This window comes from Dipteris shenzhenensis, chromosome 33 (genome assembly GCF_047967505.1).
Source record: "Dipteris shenzhenensis isolate YYH24624 ecotype China chromosome 33, Dip_SZ_1.0, whole genome shotgun sequence".
Lineage (NCBI taxonomy): Eukaryota > Viridiplantae > Streptophyta > Polypodiopsida > Gleicheniales > Dipteridaceae > Dipteris > Dipteris shenzhenensis.
Genome location: NC_141628.1, coordinates 17,802,903 through 17,827,561, shown reverse-complemented (window position 1 = coordinate 17,827,561; position 24,659 = coordinate 17,802,903). Strand labels below are relative to the sequence as shown.

At 42.4% G+C, this 24,659-nt stretch overlaps 1 protein-coding gene across 5 annotated transcripts in view; it reads left to right on the top strand.

Moving 5' to 3' along the window:
* LOC147879774 (sodium/hydrogen exchanger 8-like) overlaps nt 1–24,659 on the top strand; it is a 147,893-nt gene that overhangs the window by 94,085 nt on the left and 29,149 nt on the right. For all 5 annotated transcript variants that reach the window (XR_015540686.1, XR_015540685.1, XR_015540684.1 and 2 more), the window contains one exon: nt 5,716–6,030. Coding sequence is in view for 1 of the 5 variants with exons in the window: in XM_087372112.1 (XP_087228238.1) it covers nt 5,716–6,030 (315 nt within the window). In the remaining 4 variants the exon portion in view is untranslated. The remainder of the gene's footprint in view (nt 1–5,715; nt 6,031–24,659) is intronic.

Below are 24,659 nucleotides of genomic sequence, written 5' to 3'. Positions count from 1 at the left end.
TATGTTCATGTACCATCTCAGCTGAGACATAAGCTTGATGACAAGGCAATCAAATGCATATTCATTGGTTACAGCCAGGAGAGCAGAGGGTATCGGTTATATCAACCAAATACTGGGAAGATTATTGTCAGTAGAGATGTGATCTTTGCTGAACATTCAGCTTCTCCTCTTGTGGACTACAAAGCAAAGCCAGATGTTGACATGTTTGATGCCTTTGAATCTTGGTTACCTCTGCCATCATCAGAGGAGGATTTTGAGCAGCAACATGAGCCTCCTACAGGCTGTCCACTAAGCAATAATCAGCCACAACCTCATGCTGATTTGTAGGTTTCTCTTCCGGCACAAAATGATCCCACTACTCATGATGCAGTCATTGAAGAAAGAGCTGTCAATAGACAGCAAAGGCAAGTTCCCAGATGGATTCTTGAAACATTGAGGGACAGCAAACAAGATCAGCCTTTTGCTGCCCGGACAGGGAATAGACAGCATGGTCACTTTCTTGAATTTGCACTCCTTGCTACAGCTTGCAATGAAGAGCCTTTGTGCCATAAAGATGCTTTTGACAGCAAAGAGTGGATGGATGCAATGAAAGCTGAGTTACAATCTATTGCCTCAAATGACACATGGGAATTAGTAGATCTCCCACCTAGCAAGCATGCCATTGGAACGGGGTGGGTCTACAAATTGAAAAGGAAATCTGATGGCAGCATAGATCGATACAAAGCCCGTCTTCTTGCAAAAGGGTATGCCCAACAACAAGGCATTGACTTTGAGGAGACATTTGCTCCCACATCCAGGATTACTACCATTCGATGTGTCATTGCCATTGCAGCCCATCATCATTGGCAAGTGCACCAACTTGACATCAAGACTGCTTTTCTTCATGGGGATCTGCAGGAAGAAGTCTATGTCACACAACCTCCTAGCTTTGAGGTTGTTAATTCTGAAAATAAGGTATGCCGGCTTAGAAAAGTCCTTTATGGTTTGAAGCAGGCACCCAGGGCATGGTATGCCAAAATTCATGCACACTTACTATCCCTTGGTTTTCAGAATAGTCCCACAGAACCCACTCTTTATGTCCGTGGGAGTGGATCTGACTTTTAGTGCTGATTTTATATGTGGATGATATGCTTATCACGGGCCCAGATACTCAGCAAATTGCAGCTTTCAAGGCTGATTTGCAGCAGATTTTTGACATGTCAGACATGGGACGGCTTCATTATTATTTGGGCATTCAGTTTGCTCATGTTGAGGGGGGTATCATGATGTCTCAGTCCAAGTATATTGGACAGCTCCTTGATCGTTTTCAGCTTGAGGATTGCAAGCCAATCTCTACTCCAGTGGACCCTGGCTTCAAATTCTCAGTTCATGATGGGAGCCCACCATGTGATATCACTCTTTATCAGCAGGCTGTTGGATGCCTTATCTATTTATGTCACACCAGACCTGACTTGAAGTATGCAGTATCTCAGCTCAGCAGATTCATGCACATGCCCAGTTCACAGCATTGGCAGGCAGTGAAGAGAGTCTTCAGATATCTAAGAGGCACTCAGGATTTAGCCCTCTTCTATGGTGATCAGGGTGCACTTACCATGCATGCTTACACGGATAGTGACTGGGCAGGATGTTCCGACACCAGAGTGTCACATACTGGCAATTGTTTTTTGCTTGGCAATTGATGTATTTCTTGGCTCATCAAGAAGCAACCGACAGTTGCCACGTCTAGTTGTGAGGCTGAGTACAGGGCAGCTTTCACCGCTACAGTAGAGTGTGTTTGGCTTCGACAGTTACTTACAGATCTTGGTATTTGCCAAACATCCTCCACTATTGTCTACACTGACAGCCAGAGTGCTTTGGCCATTGCGCGTAACCCAGTGTTTCATGCGCGTACCAAGCATATTGAAGTTCACTATCATTATGTTCGGGAGCGGTTGTCAGCAGGAGACATAGAGTTGTCCTATCTTCCCACAAAGGACAACATCGCAGATATGTTTACAAAGGCACTTCCTCGTCCCAAGTTCGAAGTCTTCCGACAGGCTTTACACTTGGTTCCCTTTGTTACATGATCTTACATTCCTTGTACATTCATAGGTGGCTATATCCTTTTGAATGAACATGTGCCACCATGACCAGAAACTGAGACGTTTCCAAAGTACTTCAGCCCATCCCATGGAGGGGGGTTTGTATGCCATCTTCTGGTGGTTCTAGTGATGCCCTATAGGCCATGGTATGTGCCTTGTAGGCATAAGTGTAGGCACTTATAGTGTTAGTGCCTTCTAGGCCACATAGGACACTTAGTCCTATGTGACACCTAGGACACTTAGTCCTAGGTCTAGGTAGAAGTACTTTGTACTTGTGTATTTTCATCTCATCTAAGTTTTGACGTGACTGCTCTATCGACTCGTCTTGTACCTGCACTCTCTCTCTCTTCGTTTCGTACCTTCAATATTCTAATATATGAGTTTTGTAGCGGGTTTCAAGTCTTAAAGCCCTGTCAATATAAGCACACATCATACTATGTATATGCAAATGCTGTCACTCTTGTCTTCACGAGCAAATAATGGTCACTACGTTTTTATTAGGCTTTTCTCCTAGTTCTCGCCTTTGTCATGATTAGGTCTTCCCTTCACTTCTGACAGTAATTCAGTTTGAAAACCTTTGTATGTGTGTGGGTGTGTGGATATGTATATATACGAGAACCCTTGCATGCTACATCAGTGTGGATGCAATAATAGCTAGTCCCTCCTAATGGATTTTGTGCTTTTCAACCTTGTTAGTGACTGTCAGCAGGTTGAAACAGTACTGTTTGTCCGTTTTAGAGGACGACTTTGCGCATCTTCCTGGTTTCATCCATATGTATATGGCTATTGTGTAAAAATTGAACACATGGCAAAAGCCATGTTGCAGCCTTATAGTGTAAACTCCTTTAATAAAGAGTTCTTGAGTGATCTTGAACTGTCAGCCTCTGTTCCCACATCCATCAGAGTTGAAGTTGGGTTGTAACTTAGCATGTTAGGCCTTGTTAATAACCCTTTTGTACAGTCAATTTTGCTTATTTCAATTAGCAATCATTTCTCCTGAAAGAAAGTTGCATCACGTGGGAGATTCCCCAAGGGTAGGTCCCTGTTCCACATTCCACAACATAAAAGAAATGATTTTTTATGTTGGAGGGTACAAATAGGAAAATCCCAATGCTGAGGCAAAACAAAAGTAAGAATTGTACATTACACTCAGGTAAGTCTCCCTCCTAAGCTAAATCATAAACAGTTCTAAATGGGTCATGCATGCCATAGTCTATGGAATACCCCAAAATTCCACAATCTCATGTCTGAAGATTCCTTCCTGCTATTTCTGGGAAAAAAAGATTCCTTTCTGCTATTTGTAGCAGCCTGGGAAGGATGTGCACTCTGACCTATTTTATATCCCATGATGACACGTTTGTGGTGAAACTTGCGAAGGTGTGGGTAGAAATGAGTGTATAAACAATATCACTAGTGTTGTGAGACATGACTTTTAGTACCTAAACTTAAGGGATGTCCAGTCTGCTACATTGTTTCATAAAATATGGTTGCCCAGCAGGTCATTCTTGTAGAGCGCCATTGCATACACCTAGAGGATGAGGATCACACAATGGATATGCAGATCCCGCACTAGATGAGTGCATTGTCCCGAGAGACAGAGATTCTTGGGCATCCTCCGGCACAGATTGAGAATGTGATTTTCTCAGGCTTCTTTTGGCAAGCTTTTCTGCTAGTTTGGGATCTATCCTACACGGTTGGCTTTTGAGTTGTTCTTTACCTGGGTTCGTTATTGGGCACTCTGGACTCTCTAGAAAGCTAGAAACCACAGAGTCTTTAGTGATCCAGTTTTTTCTCCTTTCGTTTTCTTCCGTCGTTCTTTGTAGCAATCGTTCTTCGATTGTCTGCAAACTCACTGCATAGATCAGGATGTATATTTGTCCTACATGGACATCTTTGCTTGATGTAATATTTCGGGTTACCAATTTTTTTCTGGATAGCTATCTTGTAATATAAAGCACTCAAAGTTTTTACTAAAAAAAAAAATGGCAAGTGCAAAGACTGCTTTGCAATTCATGCAACAAAATTGGAATTCAACCAATGCCCATCTTGCCTCTATGCTTAGTGAGTTGGAGAGAGAAGGTAATCGCGCTTTCTCTAACAATATGCAGTTGATGGTAATGTCTAAACTCGAGGAAAGGCAATGTCTTATTGGCAACTCAATATCTCCCAACACATTTAGCCATTGCGTATAAATGTAAGCTATAATTTCACAAAAATGTCGGAAAGGACTCCTAGTGATTAATCAATTAGGTATCAAGAGGCGGAATTTATTTCATGAACAAAGGCAGATAGCACGAGTCATCATTCATGTATATTCTCTTACAAAGGGATCAAAGAAATCATTGTGATATGGCTTGATTGTCTGATTGTAGAGGTAGGTTAGGGAGGTACCAAAAGTTTTTGATGGGTGGCATAGGGTGAAATGTCAATTGGCTATACATTCTAGCTAATGCTACGCTTTCAAGTGTGATAACAAGTGCATATTATGCCAAACCTCCATATCCAACTGCCATTAGTCTACCATGGTCTCTAACAAAGGGGTTGGAGAAACTATTGTGATCATTATTTAAAACATACCTAGATGACACAAGGAGCCAAGATCTATGATGTAGTAATGTAGGCCAAAAGGACGGCTTAGGCATCCACTTTGAGATGGCTATCACTATTCTCCCATGCCCCAATGTCAACAAGTTGAATGGAACCAAGGACACCAATTTATAGAAGGGAGTTCTACAATAACTCTTTGCACATCACCATGCTATTTTGATAAGGGGTGGAGCGAGATTGAAGAAGAGATTGCAATAGGAACGTATCGTGCTTGTCTCTCTAAAGCTTAAGTATGTACCTTGGTAGGCAAACTAGAGGTTTAAAAAAGGCTTATAGGACAAAAAAAAACGATACGGAAGCTGACTAGTTGATTTCAAATCATGTTTATTTGGATCGTTTTAATGATTAGCTCTTGAGTGTACTCTTGCAAAATCAAGGAAGCAGACATTGTGCTGCCATTTGAGTTTTCAAGGTTTTTATCTATCTATTTGTACTAGAGTGTGCTAGTTTGCTACAGGGTAGAGTGGGGTTGAAGAAGCAATTTCAATAGGAAGGTATCATCCTTGTGTCTTGAAGGCTTAAATATGTACCCTGGTAGAGAAAGGAAAGGTTGGTTTTTTTATAAAAAGGCTTACAAGACAAAGAAAATGATATGGAAGCTGACTTGTTGATTTCAAATTATGAACTTTTTAATAATTAGCTCTTGAGTGTACTCGTTGCAGGCAGGTTCTCTAAATCTGTGTGCCAAATTTCTTTTCCCACTGTTCCATCTTGGCTTTGCAGAGTTCAATGGTATTACTGGGCCTTATTTTGCACTCTTCTCGAAGTTATTCTTGTTGGATTTATAATTGCACAAATTAAGATTAAAAGACCATTTTTTAATTGGCAGAATGAGCAAGAAAGCATTGCATTTGGGGAGCTTGAGATCATTCATGCTGACATTACTATGACTGATTCTGTGTTTTTATATCTACAGTTATCAAACCTGCCTTTGTCCTTGATAGTTGTATTAATGACATTCTTGATTTATCCTGCAAGTCTTCTTTTTTGTGTATTTAGTAAAATAAATAAAAATTTCCTGTGACAGGTGTTCAAGCTGCATATTGGACCATGCTTGAAGAGGGTAGAGTAACCCAAACAGCTGCCATGATTTTGATGCAATCTGTTGATGAAGCACTCGATGCTGTTATGCAGCATGAAGTTTTATTTGATTGGAAAGGCCTCGATCTGCATGTACATTTTCCATGCTATCTCAAATATTTGGGATTGCGAAATTCCAGATTTGTTCCAAAGAAGTTTATGAATTTTTTAGTAGTAGAGAGTTTGGAGCTTGGTTGCTACATTTCCGCGGCATTTTTGCGAGCACATAGAATTGCAAGACGTCAGCTGCGAGAATTCATTGGTATGCTTGTGCTTTAATAATATTTCCTTTGCAGGTTACAGTTCAGGTGTTTTATTTCCTACGTTAAGGGTCAGCACATCAAATGGCAAAATCTTAGCATACTACATAATGACAATCAAAAGAAATAAAGTATGACAAACATTGCGGAGAAAGACATGCTCTTCCAATAGTCATGGTGTTTGAATGTGCCTAGATGACTTTGCTGCAATTCTAAGAACAGTGATCTTGTTTATCCTTCCCAGCTGAGAATTTGTATTCTTGATCCCTTAATATATCTGGGTATTCTTGACAGTACCCAGATATGTTAAGGACTTGTTCTATTGTAGTAGTCAGGCACATCCACTTAGTGAATTGTTAGAAACAGCCTTTTAAGAGAAGTCCTTGTTAAGTGGCTTCACTCTCATGATCATTATGGATCCTAGACTCCTTAGTGTTAGCTTGTTGAGCATGGTAGTAGCATGACACCCCTAGGGTGTGTCACGGTCTTATGGAACCTCGTAGCTTATGTTGTGACATGACGTACTATGGATGATGGATCATGGGAAGTAAACTTGTTGATGCCTAGCTACATTTATCATCTAACCTTGTGTTTCCTTCAGCCGATTGTTCTCACAAGGATGGTACTGAGGATTCGGACATAACTTGGTATTAGAGCCACCATCTAAAGAAACCTAGAGACTAAAAGAAGGTTGAAAGTGTACTTTCCCAATTTTGATTTGGACCTACAGTGGCATCAGAGATGGTTTCAGCCCTGCCGTGTGCTCTCCAAGCTCTCTGGTGCGTGAAAATGTGAGCTAGAGCTTTAATTGGCCTCCTCTATAGCAGCTGCCATCCTTAGCATCCCCTCTGCACATAGGTGAATCAGTTCTTGCACATCACGGGCTGTTTGTTTGCTGTGTGACCCTTCCTGGAGCTGTGCAACTCTTATTGAAGCATTTTTGAGCTGCCTCTTTCTATGTGAGTGTTCATGGAGCACTTTTGAGTGGTCTATCTGCTGTGCTACACCTGCTGCAGCACTCCTGAGCTGAACATTTACTGTTTCGGAGCCCTAAAACACCCTCTTGAAGGCATTTCAGAGCTCTCTTACAGCTGTTCTTCACATTTTGGAGCTGTGAAAGAGTCACCTAGGGCTGCTTTGCTACTGGTTGCATCAGTTTTGAGGTCCATTTCAGCTCTGTTTTTCTGTTTCAATCAGGTCAAAACAGGTCAGCACCATTTGCGCTTGGGCTTGGAGCCTGGCTGTCACCTCCGCAAGCTGTTTTTTTTTCCTCCAAAAAGATTACTTCATTAAGTATGAATGAAAGCCGCAAGAGCAAGCTCAAATGCGGTAGTACATCATGTCAAGAATGAGAGAAAAAACAGCTCAAAATGAGCTAACAAAAATCCAAAGTGAGGCTGAAATGCCACCTCAACCCTGAAGAAGACTCAAAGAAGAACGGAGATCCTCTCCAAACCCTGAAAAAAATCTCTCTCCTAGCTGTAGCTGCTTTGGAGGATCCCCGCATGCTCGCCTAGATGGTCATCAGCGTGCATATAGTATCAGTCCATATATTGGCCATAGACTGGGAAGGGTGAACTTGTGAACCCTCCATCGCCTCTGTACATTTGGCCCTCCAAATATGCCAAGTTGGAATGCTAGCCAGAATCTCCCAAGATGTGTCTACTGAGGCATGAGCAGCTCTGAAAGGAGTGAAAGGAACATCCTGGAGAGAGCATGACTCCACAGAGTGTCGTCGTATAATGAAGGATGAGTCTGAGTCATGTCCCTCAAAAAACACCTGAGGGCTAGTAAGAGATAATGCCATTGATCCCCAAGTCATGAAGAAGGGTGTTCTATGAAATATGCAAAGAATCCTAGCAACACCCTTCCAGACCGTCCTCGCCTGTCTGCACTCCCAAAGGCAATGCTGAACTGACTCAACTGCTGCATGGCATCAAGGACAAGTGGGGTCAGCCCCGAACTTGGATCTCCACAGGTTCATTGCAATCCCTCCATGAATAGAAAGCCAAAAGAAGAGAGTGATCTTTCTATTTCTGAGGGATTTCTAGAGCCTCCTCCAAATGTTTTTCTGCACCTCTGCAGAAATATGAAAACTATCCCAATTTCCTACATTATCTCCATTCTTGTTGGCATCCGAAGAAGTAGCACAATTGTGCTTGACTTTCCATAAGGTTTGCTTTTTTGGCACTACCCTTATGACAGGCAGCAAATGCTTGATTGGTAGGGATTCCCCATGTGCATCAACCTCAATGTGGTTGCAAACCCTTGATACGACTCAAGAAGTCCACACAATCTGACTATCTAGCACACCCTCATCCATGTTGGCTGATTGCTCTTTAAAACACGGCCTTTGTCACATAGGTATCCATGCTTTCCCACTTATCCACATTTAATGCATCTAACTGCTTTTAAAAATATGCAGCCCTTGCTTTGCGTATCTGATACAAAGAGGCTAGCTTATCCCAAGCATCCTTTGCAGTTCTGCAAGACCTGCTGTGAGGGATTAAACTGACAATGCAATTAAGGCATGAGGAGCACCTCTGCCATCCCATCTACACTGTTCCTAAGTTGGAGGCACTAGGGGAGCAGTGACAAAAGATGAAGAGTCTATTGATAACATTACCGCCACCCATGGTGAGGCAGGTACCTGTGAGGAGATCTCACCTCAAAACCTATAATGATATTCCACAAATCCTTAGCCACCAACACAACGCATCATGTATGACCACATGGGTGGGTTGGTGCCATCAAGTGTGTCTTTAGGAGCAAGTATGCCAAAGAGGTCATTGTTTACCATTGCATCTAAGGTACGAATGCAAAGAACTCTAAGAAATTTGGCTGAATCAAATGACTGCACTAAGGCATGTGCAAATGTCTAATCCGCACACTGTCAATAGCATGGACAAAGTCTGAATGCCATAATGTATTGCCTGCACCTAAGTGTACATACACCAATAAAAAGGCAGCAGAGTAGATTGCAGTCAACCCTTAACAGCTGAAGATTTCTGATCAGCAAAAGCGAGCTCCAAGTAAGTCAAATTGTCCACCATTGGCTGTGATGGAGCATTTCAGGCTGTAACAGCTCAAATCCAGACGCAGCAGCACCCAAACAGCTCATGATGAAGGGCATCGAGAGAATCCCCTTCTTTCATTACACAGTAGAAATGCCAAGAGATTTCAGCTTAGTAGTAGAGGTTGGAGGCCCTCCAGAGCTCATGATATTTTATGTATGTCGAAAGCACATAGAATTAGAGAAGCAGCAATGGTCTAACCTTGCAGTTATTGATGCTTCATCTTCTCATGAGAAGGATAAATCAGCCAGTGTTGCTCATCATGATTTGGCCTTCGTGGTTACATGTTGGTACAATCCTTCTTTTCAATATTCATGCATGGCAGTTTCTGATGCATTTAGCACTTGGTGTTTCGATAGCGATGCTTCTAAGCACATTACTACTTCTTGCAAGCTCTTCCTTTCTTTGCGTGATGCACTAAAGGTGTGCTTTGTGACTTGATCCCCCAAATGTGCATGCATTGTTTGATAATTTGTGTTAGGGATGCCTACTTGGGAAAATGCATCATTTTTCTTTTCCTACAGATGGGAGTGTTGATGCAGCCCGAAAGTTGCATTTGGTTCTCAGTATCTATGTGGCCCAATGCGGATAGCATCTATTGGGGGTTATTCATACTTTGCTACTTTTGTAGATGATTTCACCCGGCATACTTTTACCCGTTGAGATCCCAATCAAATGTCTTTGCTTGCTTTAAGGAATTCCTTGCTATGGTTGAGAATGAAAGCGGACGCAAGTTTCTCACTCTCCGCATTGACAAGGAGGTGAGCATATGTCTTGCTTTTTTAGCAGCTCATGGTATCATACATCAGGGTATTGTGCCGTACACACCACAACAAAATAGTGTCGCGGAAAGTAAGGATAGCACATTGATGGAGATGGCATGGTGTATGATTAAGGGTAAGTCTTTGCCCAACAAATGCTTGTTGGATGCCATTATGTTTGCCAGTTATGTCTTGAATAGCTCACCCATCAGGGCATTACAGATTATTACACACTATGTCGCAAGCCAGTCATCACACACATGAGAGTGTTTGGATGCCTTGCATATGCACATACTCCATCACAGTTACAGCATAAGCTTGAGAACAAGGCAGTTGAATGTATTTTCATTGGTTAAGCTCAAAAAGCAAAGACTATCGGCAATACCAGCCTAGTATAGGCAAGGTTATCATTAGGAAAGATGTTGTCTTTGCTGGAAACTCTATCATGCCATTGTTTGATTGTCAAAAACAGCCAATTATGATTGCTTCTGATGTCTTTGATACATTGCTGTTGTTAAGTATGTATCAGACTTCGACGAGTGCATGGAGGCTCCAACTCAGCCAAAAGGAGGTTGCTTTACAGCCACAAATAGGACCTGGATTTTAGCATGATTTGCCTCACATTGATCAGGCTACCACACATCACAAAAGAGGGCTATTAAACACATAGAAGGACAGCAAACAAGCTGAGCCTTTGTCCAGCTGCATGAGGGAAGCCTTTCATCATATGTAGGGATACTTAGTGGAGGCTGCATTTATTGCTATTGCTTGCAATGAAGAACCACTGTGTCACAAGGGTGCTTTTGACAGCAAAGGGATGGATGCTATGAACTCTGAGCTAGATTCCATTCATCAGAATGGCACTTGGGAGTTGTGCGACTTGCATTAAGGCAAGTGTGCTATAGGCATAAAGTGGGTATATTTACTACCATCAGGTTTGTCATTGCTATAGCATCCCATCATCATTGGCAAGTGCATGAACTTGGCATCAAAACTGCTTTCCTTCATGAAGATTTGCAGGAGGTATGTCTCTCAGCCTCCTGGTTTTGAAGTCAAAGGGTGTGAAAGTATGGTATGTTGCTTGCACAAACACTATATGGTTTAAAACATGCACCCTGGGCATAATATGCATACATTCATACAGATCTTATCAGCCTTGGTTTTTAGAACAGTGCTCTCCATGTCTACAAGCGTGACGTGACTTTCAGATTCTAATTTTATATGATGATGATATGCACTCAGCATATTCCAGCCTTCAAGGCTGCTTTGCAGCAGTCATTTGCTATGATAGATTTGGGCCATCTTCACTATCATCTTGGCATTCAGTTTGTGAGGGTATTGGTAAGGTTATCTTCACCAAGATGCTTCCTCGATGCACCATTCTTGTACTTCCATAGGTTGTTGTATCCTTTTGGATGAACATGTGCAACTATGGCATTAGTTCCAGGTATCTCGGAGATGTTTCGAGAGTACCTTGCCTTGCCCATACCATGGAGGAGGGTTTGTCATGTTAGCCCTTTGTATGGCCTTGTAGGCTAGTGCTAGTTAGTGTTCTAGTACTATTAGTTCATTTTAACAAAGTCAACTCTTATAACATAAAGTTGCTCCATGAGTTGACTAAGCTAGGGTTTAAGTCTCAAAAAGTTTCCACCATAAACCTTTGGAAGATAGATAGTTGTGTGTGCTGCTGTAATACTTTAGATTTGTTTGACTTCTTGCTATCTCCTCTCATGCTTCCCTACAGGTAGCAAGTGGGGGATCCTTCATGGATTAATTTGCAGCCCCTAATTAGGGACAAGCAATCCACATGGGATTGGGCCTACTGCGAGGGTTAAATGGCAAGCAAAATATGGCCCTAGAGGCATGCATGGGCTAGGGCTCAGTCCCTAGCGAATGGGGCAAGGTAGGGGTGGGAAGGTGGTGTTATAAAGACCTCCAGCCACCCTACTCTACTAGATTTGGTTCACCAGATAGTAGCCATATAGTTTGGGGCCTAAAGAAGGGTGGGCTTGCGAGATCGAGTTCGCCCACCTAGCACATGAATATGGGTCAATCAAGTTGTGCATGCTTAGAAATTGTGATCGTAGGCTTTGTGCTTGCAAGACTTGGAGTTTGCAAGTGTGCCCTCACTTGGGGGTTAAATCATCTAGAAAGCTTGAAAAACAACATTGTTTAGTTTTGCTGTGCGTAGCTAGGAAAAAAGAGTAAAAAATGCTTTATTTTAGAACAGAAGCCTACTCTAAATTGCAATTCCTGGCTGCGTTTTGTAGAGAATGGAGGAGTGTAGGGTTGAGATGGCACTTTCAGCCTCAACCTTGGTTGTTTTCCGCCTCTTTTTGAGAAGTGTTTTTTCCCATGCATTGCATGATGTATTTCCACTTTGAGCTTGCTCTCGTGGCTTTCGTTCATACTTAATGGGAGTTATTTTTTGGGGGGGGAAAAAGTGCAGTTCCTATTAGAGATACCTTACTTCTCTTCTATAGTTATGTGCTCCCAGATAGCCCTCTTGTCCATATTGCTTCCAATGTTACTCTTTCTCTAGCAAATTGAAGTTTCTTTCTCAGATTGTCTCTTCCTCTTGCTCCAAGTTTCATTTGTCCTAGCAACCATTTTCTTTCTACTAAGTGCCACTCTTTGAAGAAGTAGATCGATCCTGAGCTTATTATTGAAGCCATGCAATGGTGTGTAAGTGATCATTCTCAGAATGTATGTTCCACTTTGACCATTTGATCTCTAAGGAGTGTTTTTTCCCATGCATTGCATGATGTATTTCCACTTTGAGCTTGCTCTCGTGGCTTTCGTTCATACTTAATGGGAGTTATTTTTTGGGGGGGGGAAAAAGTGCAGTTCCTATCAGAGATACCTTACTTCTCTTCCATAGTTATGTGCTCCCAGATAGCCCTCTTGTCCATATTGCTTCCAATGTTACTCTTTCTCTAGCAAATTGAAGTTTCTTTCTCAGATTGTCTCTTCCTCTTGCTCCAAGTTTCATTTGTCCTAGGTGCCACTCTTTGAAGAAGTAGATCGATCCTGAGCTTATTATTGAAGCCATGCAATGGTGTGTAAGTGATCATTCTCAGAATGTATGTTCCACTTTGACCATTTGATCTCTAAGGAGGTAAAAATAAAACTAGAGAAACACATAGACCTAGTAATCAAGGAGGACAACATTGACGACTGACATTGGGGCCTTACCAGGGTGGGGGCGCAAGGGTCTTCCGTTTGAGATGGATTTTGAAGAGATAAAGAAAGCCATGACATGGGACATAGAGGTAGTGGAAGCAATACAAAGGAGACCATAGAATCATGCTATCATTACATTCCTAACTAGAGAAGGTCGGTTGCAACTCCTTCAATTAGAAAGATATGGGCAGCCAAGGAGCTCACCCCCCAATAGCTAAAACAAAAGGCCATTGAGCCAGTGAAGGTGAAGGTAGCTAGAAAGGAGGGTATCATGAAGCCAAGGCTCTCATAAGGAGTTCATATCGAAGCTTGAAGACTCTCTCAGTCTATATCTGATATAAGTAAGTATATAGGTTTTGGGAGTGGGTGCCCACACCATAGTTTTTTCCATACGTGACCATACGCATACGTCATACGGGTATGGAAGTATGATTGGAGTATTGTTCAGCCCCCGGGGCTGAATCATATGTGACCCTAATTTTAAACCAAAAAAATCAGAAAAATATAGAATGTACACATTTACTTGAGAGAGAACTACAAAACTTTCAACTTCAAACTTTTATTGCATCTAGTATCGAAAATATGAGACCACTCCTCCTATACCAAATCTCCTGCTCGCACGTAGGTAGATGCGTTATCCATGCACATCTGCACCACATTATCTGGCCCAACATCAAGAATGGCATCTTTTAATATCCCAAAAATGTATTCCCCTGATTTATACTGCCCACTAGTACCCACAGACTTCAAGAAGACAGATCCAAAAATGCATGAGACCATAATATTAATGATAGGCCTACGCCGAGTGTCAGACCAGCCATCACACACTATGCTGCATCCAATACTTTTTCCATTTCTATGCATACCACCTTATTTTTCAGCTTCGAAGTGTGCAAGGATTTGTAAGATGGAGGCTTAAAGCTACGGGACCATTTCCAAAAAATATGGACTCCTCACCTTCCAATGAGGAATGTCCTCTGCAAAGAAAAAGCACCAAAGAGCAATGTGGGCATCCTTCCGTGCCTGGGACTCCCAGGCCTTGGCCAAGGCTCCCTTTGACACCTTTTGTTTCTTATTTTTTGGTTCATGTGTAGATGCACTTGCACTTGCAGCACCACTCTCCCAGGCATCTCCCAAATCAGCCACATCTGTATCAAGCTATTCTGCAAATTTATTTTTACCTACCTTTGCTTGCAACCTTCTGTAAGTGTCTTTCACATTTTCAGGGGGGGAGGAGCAAGGGTCAACCCCAAGGCCTGTCAGCCCAAGAAAGTGTGCTCTTATGCGGGTAGGTCTTCCATCCCATTTGTGAGGGCAGTACTTGCATTTACAAGTGAACTGCCCCTTTCCCAAAGGCTTCAGTGTCTCCACAAATTCTTATTCTTCTCCTTTCTTTCTTCCCTTTTGCGAGAGAGAGAGAGAGAGAGAGAGAGAGAGAGAGAGAGATGAGAATCTGAATTTCAGAATGAGAAGAAACTTCTAGACCCAAGATTCAACAGATAACATGGAAGAGATAAGAGGGAGTCAGTGGTCACCTCGGTCCTCTTTCAATCGAATCCTGAAGACCAAGAGTCACAAGAGCTCAGAGAATCTTCTCTTGCTGAAGGCCAGGTAGCTAAGACTCGAGAGCTCAAGGTGGAGTTTGGACAGTGGAAGGCTGCAGCTTGCGTCAAGTTTCAACAGTTGGGTGCTTGGAGGGTTGGCTATAGGGCAGCCTGCAGGATCTTGGTACGGCTGGTTGTACGGCTAGCAGCTTGGCTGTATGGAAATTGTACGGCTGGGCTCAAGGCCAAGGCTGTACGGATATGGTACGGTTGGGCTCGAGGGCCAAGGGTCATGGTGGAGCTTGGAAACTACGCCTGCTACAAATTGGAGAATAATAGCCGTACGGGTGGTGTCCTGTAAGTATATTTTTTGGCAAAAAAAAAAAGTGCGTATGAAATTGTATTCCGTACGCATACGGAATAGACGAATGGAATCCTTATGGTACGGACGACCGTACACGTACGGTTCCAACTATGGCCCACACTATTGGCTCCACTCTACTATTTTTCTACTATATCCAGGTTTTCAGTCTCATGAAGCCTTCAGTCTCCACCGGTAGACTATAATAGACTTTCTTTCTTTGTTCCCTTTGTTTATAACAATTTAGAAGCACAACATATTAATGTGACTTCTAGTACATATTTTCTATGTCACCACTGCATGATAGAGTAGAATATAGTATTAATTTACTCCTACAAAGTCATCATGCCTTCAAACAACCTTATAGGTTTAGTGAGGTAGAGCAAATTGCATTTGCATATACATCTCAATAAGCTTCATATTTCCCAAGGAATCGAAATGCTAATTCCTTGACTGAAAACCGCTTCACGTTGGGCTAATCATATTTGTTGACGAGTCCCAGATTAATAAAGAAAAATTGGTACTAGGATAGGACGATCCTTAGGAACATTTGTTTTGTCAAGCGGTTTTTAGTATTTACTAGCGTCTTTCAAAAGTTCGCCAAAGATTATGCATAGGTGGTTGCCCTATTGAAGTAGGGATGCAAAAGCAAGAAAGGTAGGCCAAGTCTACTAGTCTAGAGGAATGAAAAACTAATATAGTTTTGAAGCACTAGAGTATTTAGGTATTGTTGAGGCTTTTTTGGCATTTTGCTAGAAAAAGGCACAAAAAGTCTTTAGGCTCTCATTGATAGTCGGCTTTAGCGGCCCCTATAGATCAAAATGCTCCTCCAAATCTTGGCTCCCTATCTCATATCAAGAGTCCCTATAAATCAGGAGGCTCCTCCGAATCTTGGCCCCCCATCTCATAGTATCTCCCTTAGCTCAGTAGGCCCTCCGTCCTTGTGGAGGACCTAGGGTGTGACTGACCATACGCTACCCTATAGTAGATGCCCCTATATGAACACCCCCCCTATAGCAGATGCCCTTGTAGGCTCTATTGTCGCCCCATGGTAGGTAAGGATTTTGTAGACTGTGGCTCCATTTTAGTTGATTTAGAGTAATTTTTTTTCACCTTTGGTTGATCGTCAAGTTCGTGCCTTCCACCTTTGTCGCTTCTGCTCCTATAGGTCACCTAGTTAGAGAGTCTACCTCTGCCGGTGTGGGGACCATTTTCCCATACAATTTTCATCCTCTCTTTCCCCTCCACTATTGAAAGAGAGCCTCTTGACAGTGGGTAGTTGCTTTCACCTCTAGGTCAAGGTTGCAGTTTCAGCCTACTTCCTCCCATCCGTCAATGAGGATTCCCATCAATGAGGATTGTTTGTTGGAACATATAGGGCCTTGGTGGTATTCCTCAGTGCCGTGGAAGGCATGTGATTCATAATTGGCACACATAATGGCATCCACCTAGAAATTTTTGGGCAAAGACTTACCCTTCATCATACATCATGCGATCTCCATCAAGGCTCTATTCTTATGATGTGCAATACCATTTCGTTGTGGTGTGTATGGCACATAACGTTGATGTATGACACCATGAGATGCTAAAAAATCAGCAAGATCTCGGGACACACTCAACCCCCCTGTCAATGCGAAGTGTGAGAAGCTTGTGTCTGCTTTCACTCTCAACCATTGCAAGGAATTGCTTAAAGCAAGCAAAGAGATTTGACTTAGATTTTAAGGGGTAAACCCAAGTATACCCAAGAAAGCATGAATAACCCCCAATAGATGCTGTACACATTGGGCCACATACATTAGGGTTACGGGCTGCACCAACACTCCCATCTTTATGGGAAGAAAAGTAATGCATTTTCCCAAGTAGGCATCACGCACAAACATGTTTGGACAATGCATGCATCTTTGGGAGATCAACAACCATATTCTGTTAATGCAATCTGAACAGGCTGCCATAATTCAGATGCCCAAAGTACTCATGCCACAAATGAATATCTGCAACCACAGAATCCTCTACTGCAAGTGCTGTAGTGTTTGTCTCTCTATCATAGGCATCAAGTCTATATAGAGCCCGAGGGCCGACAATGTTCCGGTGATAACAATGGTATTGCCATTTGCAAAATCATAGACCACATGGGAACCATCAACAATGATAACTCTATACCTTGATGTAGCATTGATATGAGATTCCTTTTTATTCCTAGAGCATACAGAACAACATGAAGACAGAAAGTTGGAGCCTAGGTGAAGGAGGCTAGCTGATTGAGGTTCAACTGTTTCTTTCTTGCAACAAATTGAGTGGCAGAGCTTGGAGCTGAGGGGAGAGAATAGGGCAATGGTTGGAGAACCTGCTCTGATACCATTGAAGGTTGATGGAAGTCAAGAGAGCAACAGCTGAAGATGGATGGAGCAACAGTGGAGGCAAGGTGAACCCTTCGTATATTGCAGTAGAAGTACAACTGAACTGAAAGTACAACATAAAGAACCCCGGAAATTGGGTTAGGGCTAATAGTCCTATAGACTTAGTGACTTATTAGTCATACTCTGACTAAGGTGACTTAAAAGTGCACAATAATATTAGAACTAGTCTACAAAGGGATACTGGGGGCTAAAACTAATAGAAAGGAGGTGCTCAAAGGTAGAGAAACAGGGGCTGTCTCTGTTGTCTTCTATACACAAATTCAGATCAACCTTGCTGCCTAAGCCCTGGCTGATTTAGTGATTATGCTGTTTCTCTCAAACGAGCCTAACCTCGGAGGAAGATTTGCTTGGTTAGCGGAGTTGCAGGAATTTTAGTTCTCTTTTATCATGGAGAACTCTACTCACTCTACTTTAGCCCAAGTTTACAAAGAAATTCATATGATCATGTCAAATCAAATGGATAGATGGAGTGAGTAACCTTGGAGGAAGATTTGCTTGGTTAGCAGAGTTACAGGAATTTCAGTTCTCTTTTATCATGGAGAACGCTACTCACTCTACTTTAGCTATCACCAATTGGTATTTCTCCCAAGAAATAAAGAAGAGTCTTTATCAGATTGACTATGGTCAAAGAAAACTGACTTTGGTTCACTAGAATAAGTTTCACTACTTTTACTTTTTCTTTGCATTGGTAAAAAAGAACTGTGGGGATGCCCACCAGGGACTAGGATTAGTCCAAGAACTAGGAATGCATGCATTTCGCTAACGTTTAATGGGTTAAAGTGTTGGTATTTGTTTGTGCCATATGTAGGACCTAAGAGAGTGCAAAAAGGACCCAAGAGTAGGGAGAAAAGTGTAAAAAGCAGGTCCCACAAGGCTCAAAAAGTAAAGACAAGGGGGCGTCTCATTAAAAGGAGGGCCCACAAGATTAAAAGGTACCTAAAAGCTCGAGAGCACCAGATTTAGAAGGAAAAAAGACTAAAAGCTTGGCTTTTTGTAAAAGTAGCTTTTGGAAAGTAGGCCCTAGCTTTTTGCTAGACCTAGTCTATAAAAGAAAGGCCCCTGGCCTCCCAGATTCATTCAAGATTGTACTTAGACTTATGCTCTTTCATGAGCCAGCTGTACAAAGATCATTCTATTGCAATAAAGACCTTCGGGGGGGTCCAGCTCTTATTTCTGGGCTCTAGTGTGGTGTCTTGTATTCTTCCTCTCTCCTAGATCCCTCTTTCTATTATTGCGATTCACTTCTACTCCTCCTAGGCTGAGTTGTGATTCATTCCAGCATCATATCTTTGATTCTCTGGTGCGTACAATTCCCGGAAAGAGTGCAGTTGGAGCGATCCAGTTCCCAGCCGTTCTGAAAGATCATCTACTTGCTGATTAGGGTTTCCAGCCCTACGTGGTGCCCAGAGATGCTGCGAATTGACTCCAAAGCACCCAGACCGGCTGCGAATTGATTCCAAGGAGCCTAGCACTGCTGTGATTTAGTCTAAGGGTTCCTAAGGGTTCCCAGGATCCTCTACAAGCTATTCCAGGGAGTAGAGCCATATTGTGATTCATTCCAAAAGCTGTTTTGTGTGTTGCAAACTGCTCAAAAGTGTCATAATAGCAATGATATTATTGCTAAAGTATTTTCAAGTATCTTAAGGTTTGGTTACAGTGGTATGAGAGCGTGGCTTCATCAACTTCTATGTTGATGACAATCCCAAGTGCAAGTAACTTCTATAAACCTGCCCTGTGGCGAAACCCTTTATGGGAGATTTGACCTGTTCAAGCTTTGGCAGTGTGTTCATATCATGAAGTATTGTCAGCAAGTTTCGGCTCCAGTTTTCAGTTTGATTGTAAACCAACTCCTTTGATTAGATCGCTACAGATATTGGTCAGGAGGCATACAATTTAAGAAAAGAGGCTTCAAGTCACCACCACCTCTTAGTTGAAGCTTGTCCTTGGACAAAGTGGCTTTTGAGATGTTATGGGACATTTGAAGATAAGTATTTCTTTCATGTTTATTAAGCTTGCCTTATTCTGATTTAAAAAGATCTAACCCTTGTATCTTATTACAAGGAAATAATTGTGTTGTTTCCTTGATTGTTTTAGGGATCAAAAGTCACGAACACAAGATTTCTTATACATCTATAAGTGTTTCCAAAGTATTCCATGATAAACAAGCCAGTTATCTCGAGTTATATTATTTCAGTCTTGGAGGATATATACGGTTATTATATATGGCTATACAGTCTCTATTATGGAACGAATTTTCTGCGATCTATGTGGTCGAGGTTATGGATAATTTGTTTGGTCAAAGCAAACTTTTGTAGTATACACAGTTCCAAGACAAAAGAATTTCAAAGTTATTGTATTCAGTGATCAGTTTATGGGTTTGAGCAGCCTATGCCAAAGAGGAGAAGTGTCAAGAGTTAGATCCATGACAAGTTCAAGATCATACCCTATTTGAAGTTATGTTCTTATGGAGGGTGACTCGTGAGAAGATCAAGTATCAAATCCTTCATGGCAGAATTCCATGTGGTCATTATTGGACAAGTATCTCAGTTCTAAGTTATATTACCTCAGTTCTGGATTATACTATTCCAAGCATATGATGGAACCGGTTTCTTTTATTTGGTCCAGATAATGAACTAATAGTATGGATATCCTTTGTGGATATTGAGAAATACACAGTTGGACCTTATATGTCTGTGGTTTTATCAAGTGCAAAAACGAGTCCCTCAATCAGCTCCAAAGCTCCCAGTTAATATATATATATATATATTTGCAAAAAAGAGACTTCTATTAAGTATTAAAGAAAACCATTAGAGCAAGCTCCATACGGGATACACCATGCAATGCATGAAAAGCTCAAGAGCCAAAAAGAAAGGATTGGGGCTGATAGTGCCATTTCAATCCGGTAGAAACCTTCGAGAAAAAGGGAGAACGCCTCCAAACTCGAAGAAATACAATCCTTCTAGAAGAGGTTGCCCGTGAATTGCCCTGAACGCTAGCCCAAATGGCTATCAAAGTGTGAACCGTGTCAGTCCAAATACCCGTGAACACCTGTGATGGGTGTATTTGGGTGCCATCCAAGGCCTCTATACATCTGGCTCTCCAAATGTGCCAAGAGGAAATGCTAGCCAAAATCTCCCAAGAGGTGTCCACTGAAGCATGAGAAGCTCTGAAGGAAGTAAGTCGTACATCCTGAAGGGAGCAGGGCTCTATCACCTGCCGGCGGACCGAGAGTGCCCAAGAAGAAGGCTCACCCTCATAAAACACATGGGGCCCAGTAAGGGATAACCATGCGACCGAGCCCCAAGTCATGAAGAAAGGGGAAGTATGAAAAATGCTGAGTATCCGAGCAACCCCTTTCCAAACAGTCCTCGCTTGATTGCAGTCCCAAAGGCAATGTCGCACTGACTCCTCTACAGAATGACAGCGAGGGCAAGTGGGATCAGCCCCAAATCGTGATCTCCACTGGTTCACTGCAATCCCTCCATGAATAGAAAGCCAAAAGAAAAGAGTGATCTTTCTATTTCTGAGGGATTTCCAGAGCCTCCTCTAGAAATTCCTATGTAAATCTGCGGTGATGAAGAAGCTGTCCCAATGGGGGGCTCTGGAGGGAATCCAACCCCTACTGCTCAGCTGAAATCTCCTAGCATTACCAACTGTGAAACGAAAGAAGGGAATCCCCCTCTCTCGGTGCCCATGATCTATCCACTCCTACTCTCCTTGGTCCCACTGCAAGCACCTGATAGGTGCACCTCCATATAACCACAATCTCCAGGATCCTAGGGCCAAGAGCAGAGGGTCAAGGTCTAAGTACCACTGCAAGCCCGCTCCATGGTCCACAAAACCAGCAATCCTTACAGGCTGAAAGGGAACCTCTAGAAGGATATCATCCGTGGATCTAGAGAGTATACCTCCATCCCCAACGTCAAAGACCAGTGCATCTTCCTCGAGACCTCGAAGAGCGATCACCTGTAGAGGAACTGTTGTCCTCGAAAAAGCTTTCATCCAAGTGGTGGAAGTAATAGGCATCTCAACTGTCCATTCCACCTGGATGGCTGTATCTATCTGCTGAATCGTGCGTGCTACCCCTCTGAGGTGACTCACTGACTGTAGTCTCTGATCTTGAGGTAGCCTAATAAATGCTTTTCAAGTGCCTACTGTGTAGGCGGGGCCTCTCTCCCATCTAGACCAGTGCATGTAATGGGAAGTGCCCAGTGGTTTGCCATGCTCATCAAGTATACTGTCGTTCCAAATGATCGGCTGCCTATCAATCTCTTCAAGGGTAGAGGGCGAAACCCTCCGAAGAGTGTTCCTGAAGCTCCCCCAAGCTTTCAGGATGGCAGTCATGAGACGAGAGGTAGGAGATCTGAGAGGGGCGGAAGTAAAAATCCAACGAGGGCTGTCCACCCAATCATCTCCCAAGGTAGGTGTGCAAGCCTGAATGCGTCCCAAAAAGAAATCCTTCCAAGGTTCCTGCCCAGGCATGAGTCCCCTCACCACCACGTTACAAAGCAATGCCCTGCACTGCAAGTCCGGGTCAATGATATTAAGGCCCCCTTCACATGTAGGGAGAATAATGGTCTCCCAGGCCACCCTCACTACAACATCTGCCGTGCCATCAAGTCCACTCTATAAAAAATTCATGACTGGTCTAATGAACTGAGTGATGCAATCCCTAGACCGGCACCAGCAAGAACACACAAACCAAGCGGCCAAAAGAACTTGGTTCACTTCCACAACTCTAGATGCAAGGTCAAGTTTGGCTGAGCTCCAAAAAATTTAGCTTTTTCCTTATACTCTCCAGTACTGGGGCAAACTACTGTGCTGGAGAGATGCCCAATCCTACCTGGCATCCTAAATATCTGACAGGAACACCCCTTTGAATCCAGGAAAAGCCAATGTCAACTCCCCAGCCTGGAGTGTCCTCATCATTGATCCAAAAGCCAAAGGATTTATGCCAGTTAATGTGTGCCCCTGCAGCTGAGCAAAAGATATCCAAGGCTGTCCGAAAAGATATCGAGTTAATATGATTCAAGCATAGCTTGAAGTGTTCTCATACAGGAGAGAATAAGTACGTTGGAGATTTGAGGACAAGACCCACTTCTAAGTATCCCAGTTGAAGTCGTGAAGATGATTTTATTCCATTATGACACAACGATATGTTTTCAGCCATCTCATTCCAAAGGATTCTATCTAGATATATGAAATTCAGTTTTGTTGTTGTGAAGCATGACATGCCCAAGTACCAGCTCTTTATAGCAGTATTGAACATGGTCATCATTGACCAAGTCAGGACTCTTATCATTCCACAATCTCCTTATTGAGAATTGTGTATTGAATAAACAGAAGTTTATATGAGGGCGCATGATATATTCAAGAACTAGTTTTTTGTGTGTGATAAGATTTTGTTTGGTCACTATTAGCCTAGTATTCCCTTTCGGATTCAAATATTCCATACAAGAACTCTTATGGTTTCTCATGGATTATTATGGCCAAAGCGAAGAATTTTACAGTTCATCTGTCAATTATATGTCCTTTTGGAAAGTTTGAGAACCCTCCAAGTTTATGCATGAGTATCGGTATGGAGATTATCAGTTCATTCATAAATATATGAGAGGATTCTCAAAGAAAGAGGATATGGAAAGATTCCAAGAAACTGTTTTATTAAGGCTAAGTATCTCCTTTATGTTGATAAAGTTTGCCTTATGAAGATCTAACCCTTATATGGCAATACAAGGAGAAAAGTGGACTATTTTCTTGAATTTGTTTCAGGAAGACACCTCTCATGAATGAGAAGTCAATGAGTGTGATATGCACAAATATTGGCCATGTGATTTATTGCTTCCTTTTTATTCGGATTTAAAGATGGAGTTACAGCCAAAGAAGCCAAGGGGAATACAGAGCCCTTGGAAGAAGCAATCATTTCAGAACAATCTCTAGTCTGGCTTGTGACAAGCAAAGAAGAAGCAGTCAAGTCCAAGTGAAAAGGGCATGGATTTCCCAAGAATGAAGGACATTATGAGTACCGGATGCGGATGGGAAACTTCTCTGAGTGTATCTACAGACACTATGTTGCTTCTTAGAAACAGAGATGTCAAGAGTTTTGTCATTCCAAGGAATTTGGACCAAGAATATTGATATGATTGAGAATGGCTCCATATCGAAAGGACTTGGGTGGGTTGTCATAGCAAGAGGATTATTGCATAGCAATGGCATGGAAAATGCTTGGATGGAATAATCAATCCAGAATCAGAAAGAAGGGCCTATGGCTGCCCAGTGCTCTTAAAGAGCAGGAAATGCCAAGAAAAAGAAGGGCCTATGGCTGCCCAGTGCTCTTAAAGAGCAGGAAATGCCAAGAAAAAGAAGGGCCTATGGCTGCCTAGCGCTCTTAAAGAGCAGGAAATGCCAAAGAAACTCCATGCAGAAGCAAGTGTTTTAGATACAGAAAGAGGGGTGTGTGGCTGCCTAGTGCCCCGGAAGGACAGTCAACCAAAAGGAGCAGAGAATGCCACAAGACTGATCTAAGTCAATGATTGGAAGTTACCAGATTCCAAGATCCACTTTAGGTGGAAGAGATGGTGGAGACCCCCCAACAAGAACAGATTGTGTACTACTCAAAGAAGAAAAGCACCCAGAGGCAAGTTTATCTACAAGTATCTTGCCAAGTACCAAAGCTATTAGACGATTGATGCCAAGAGAGGAGGTATCCCCAAGTTTTACAGCTGTATTAAGAAGCTTTTCAGTTGAGGACAACTGATTAGAAGCCGAGGGGATGTCACCAATTGGTATTTCTCCCAAGAAATAAAGAAGAGTCTTTATCAGATTGACTATGGTCAAAGAAATTTGACTTTGGTTCACTAGAATAAGTTTTACTACTTTTACTTTTTTTTTGCATTGGTAAAAAACAACTGTGGGAACGCCCACAAGGGACTAGGATTAGTCCAAGAACTAGGAATGAATGCATTTCGCTAACGTTTAATGGGTTAAAGTGTTGGTATTTGTTTGTGCCATGTGTAGGACCTAAGAGAGTGCAAAAATGACCCAAGAGTGGGGAGAAAAGTGGGTCCCACAAGGCTCAAAAAGTAAAGACAAGGGGGCGCCTAATTAAAAAGAGGGCCCACAAGATAAAAAGGCGCCTAAAAGCTCCAGAGCACCAGATTTAGAAGAAAAAAGACTAAAAGCTTGGCTTTTTGTAAAAGTAGCTTTTGGAAAGCAAGCCCTAGCTTTTTGCTAGACCTAGTCTATAAAAGAAAGGCCCCGGGCCTCCCAGATTCATTCAAGATTGTACTTGGAC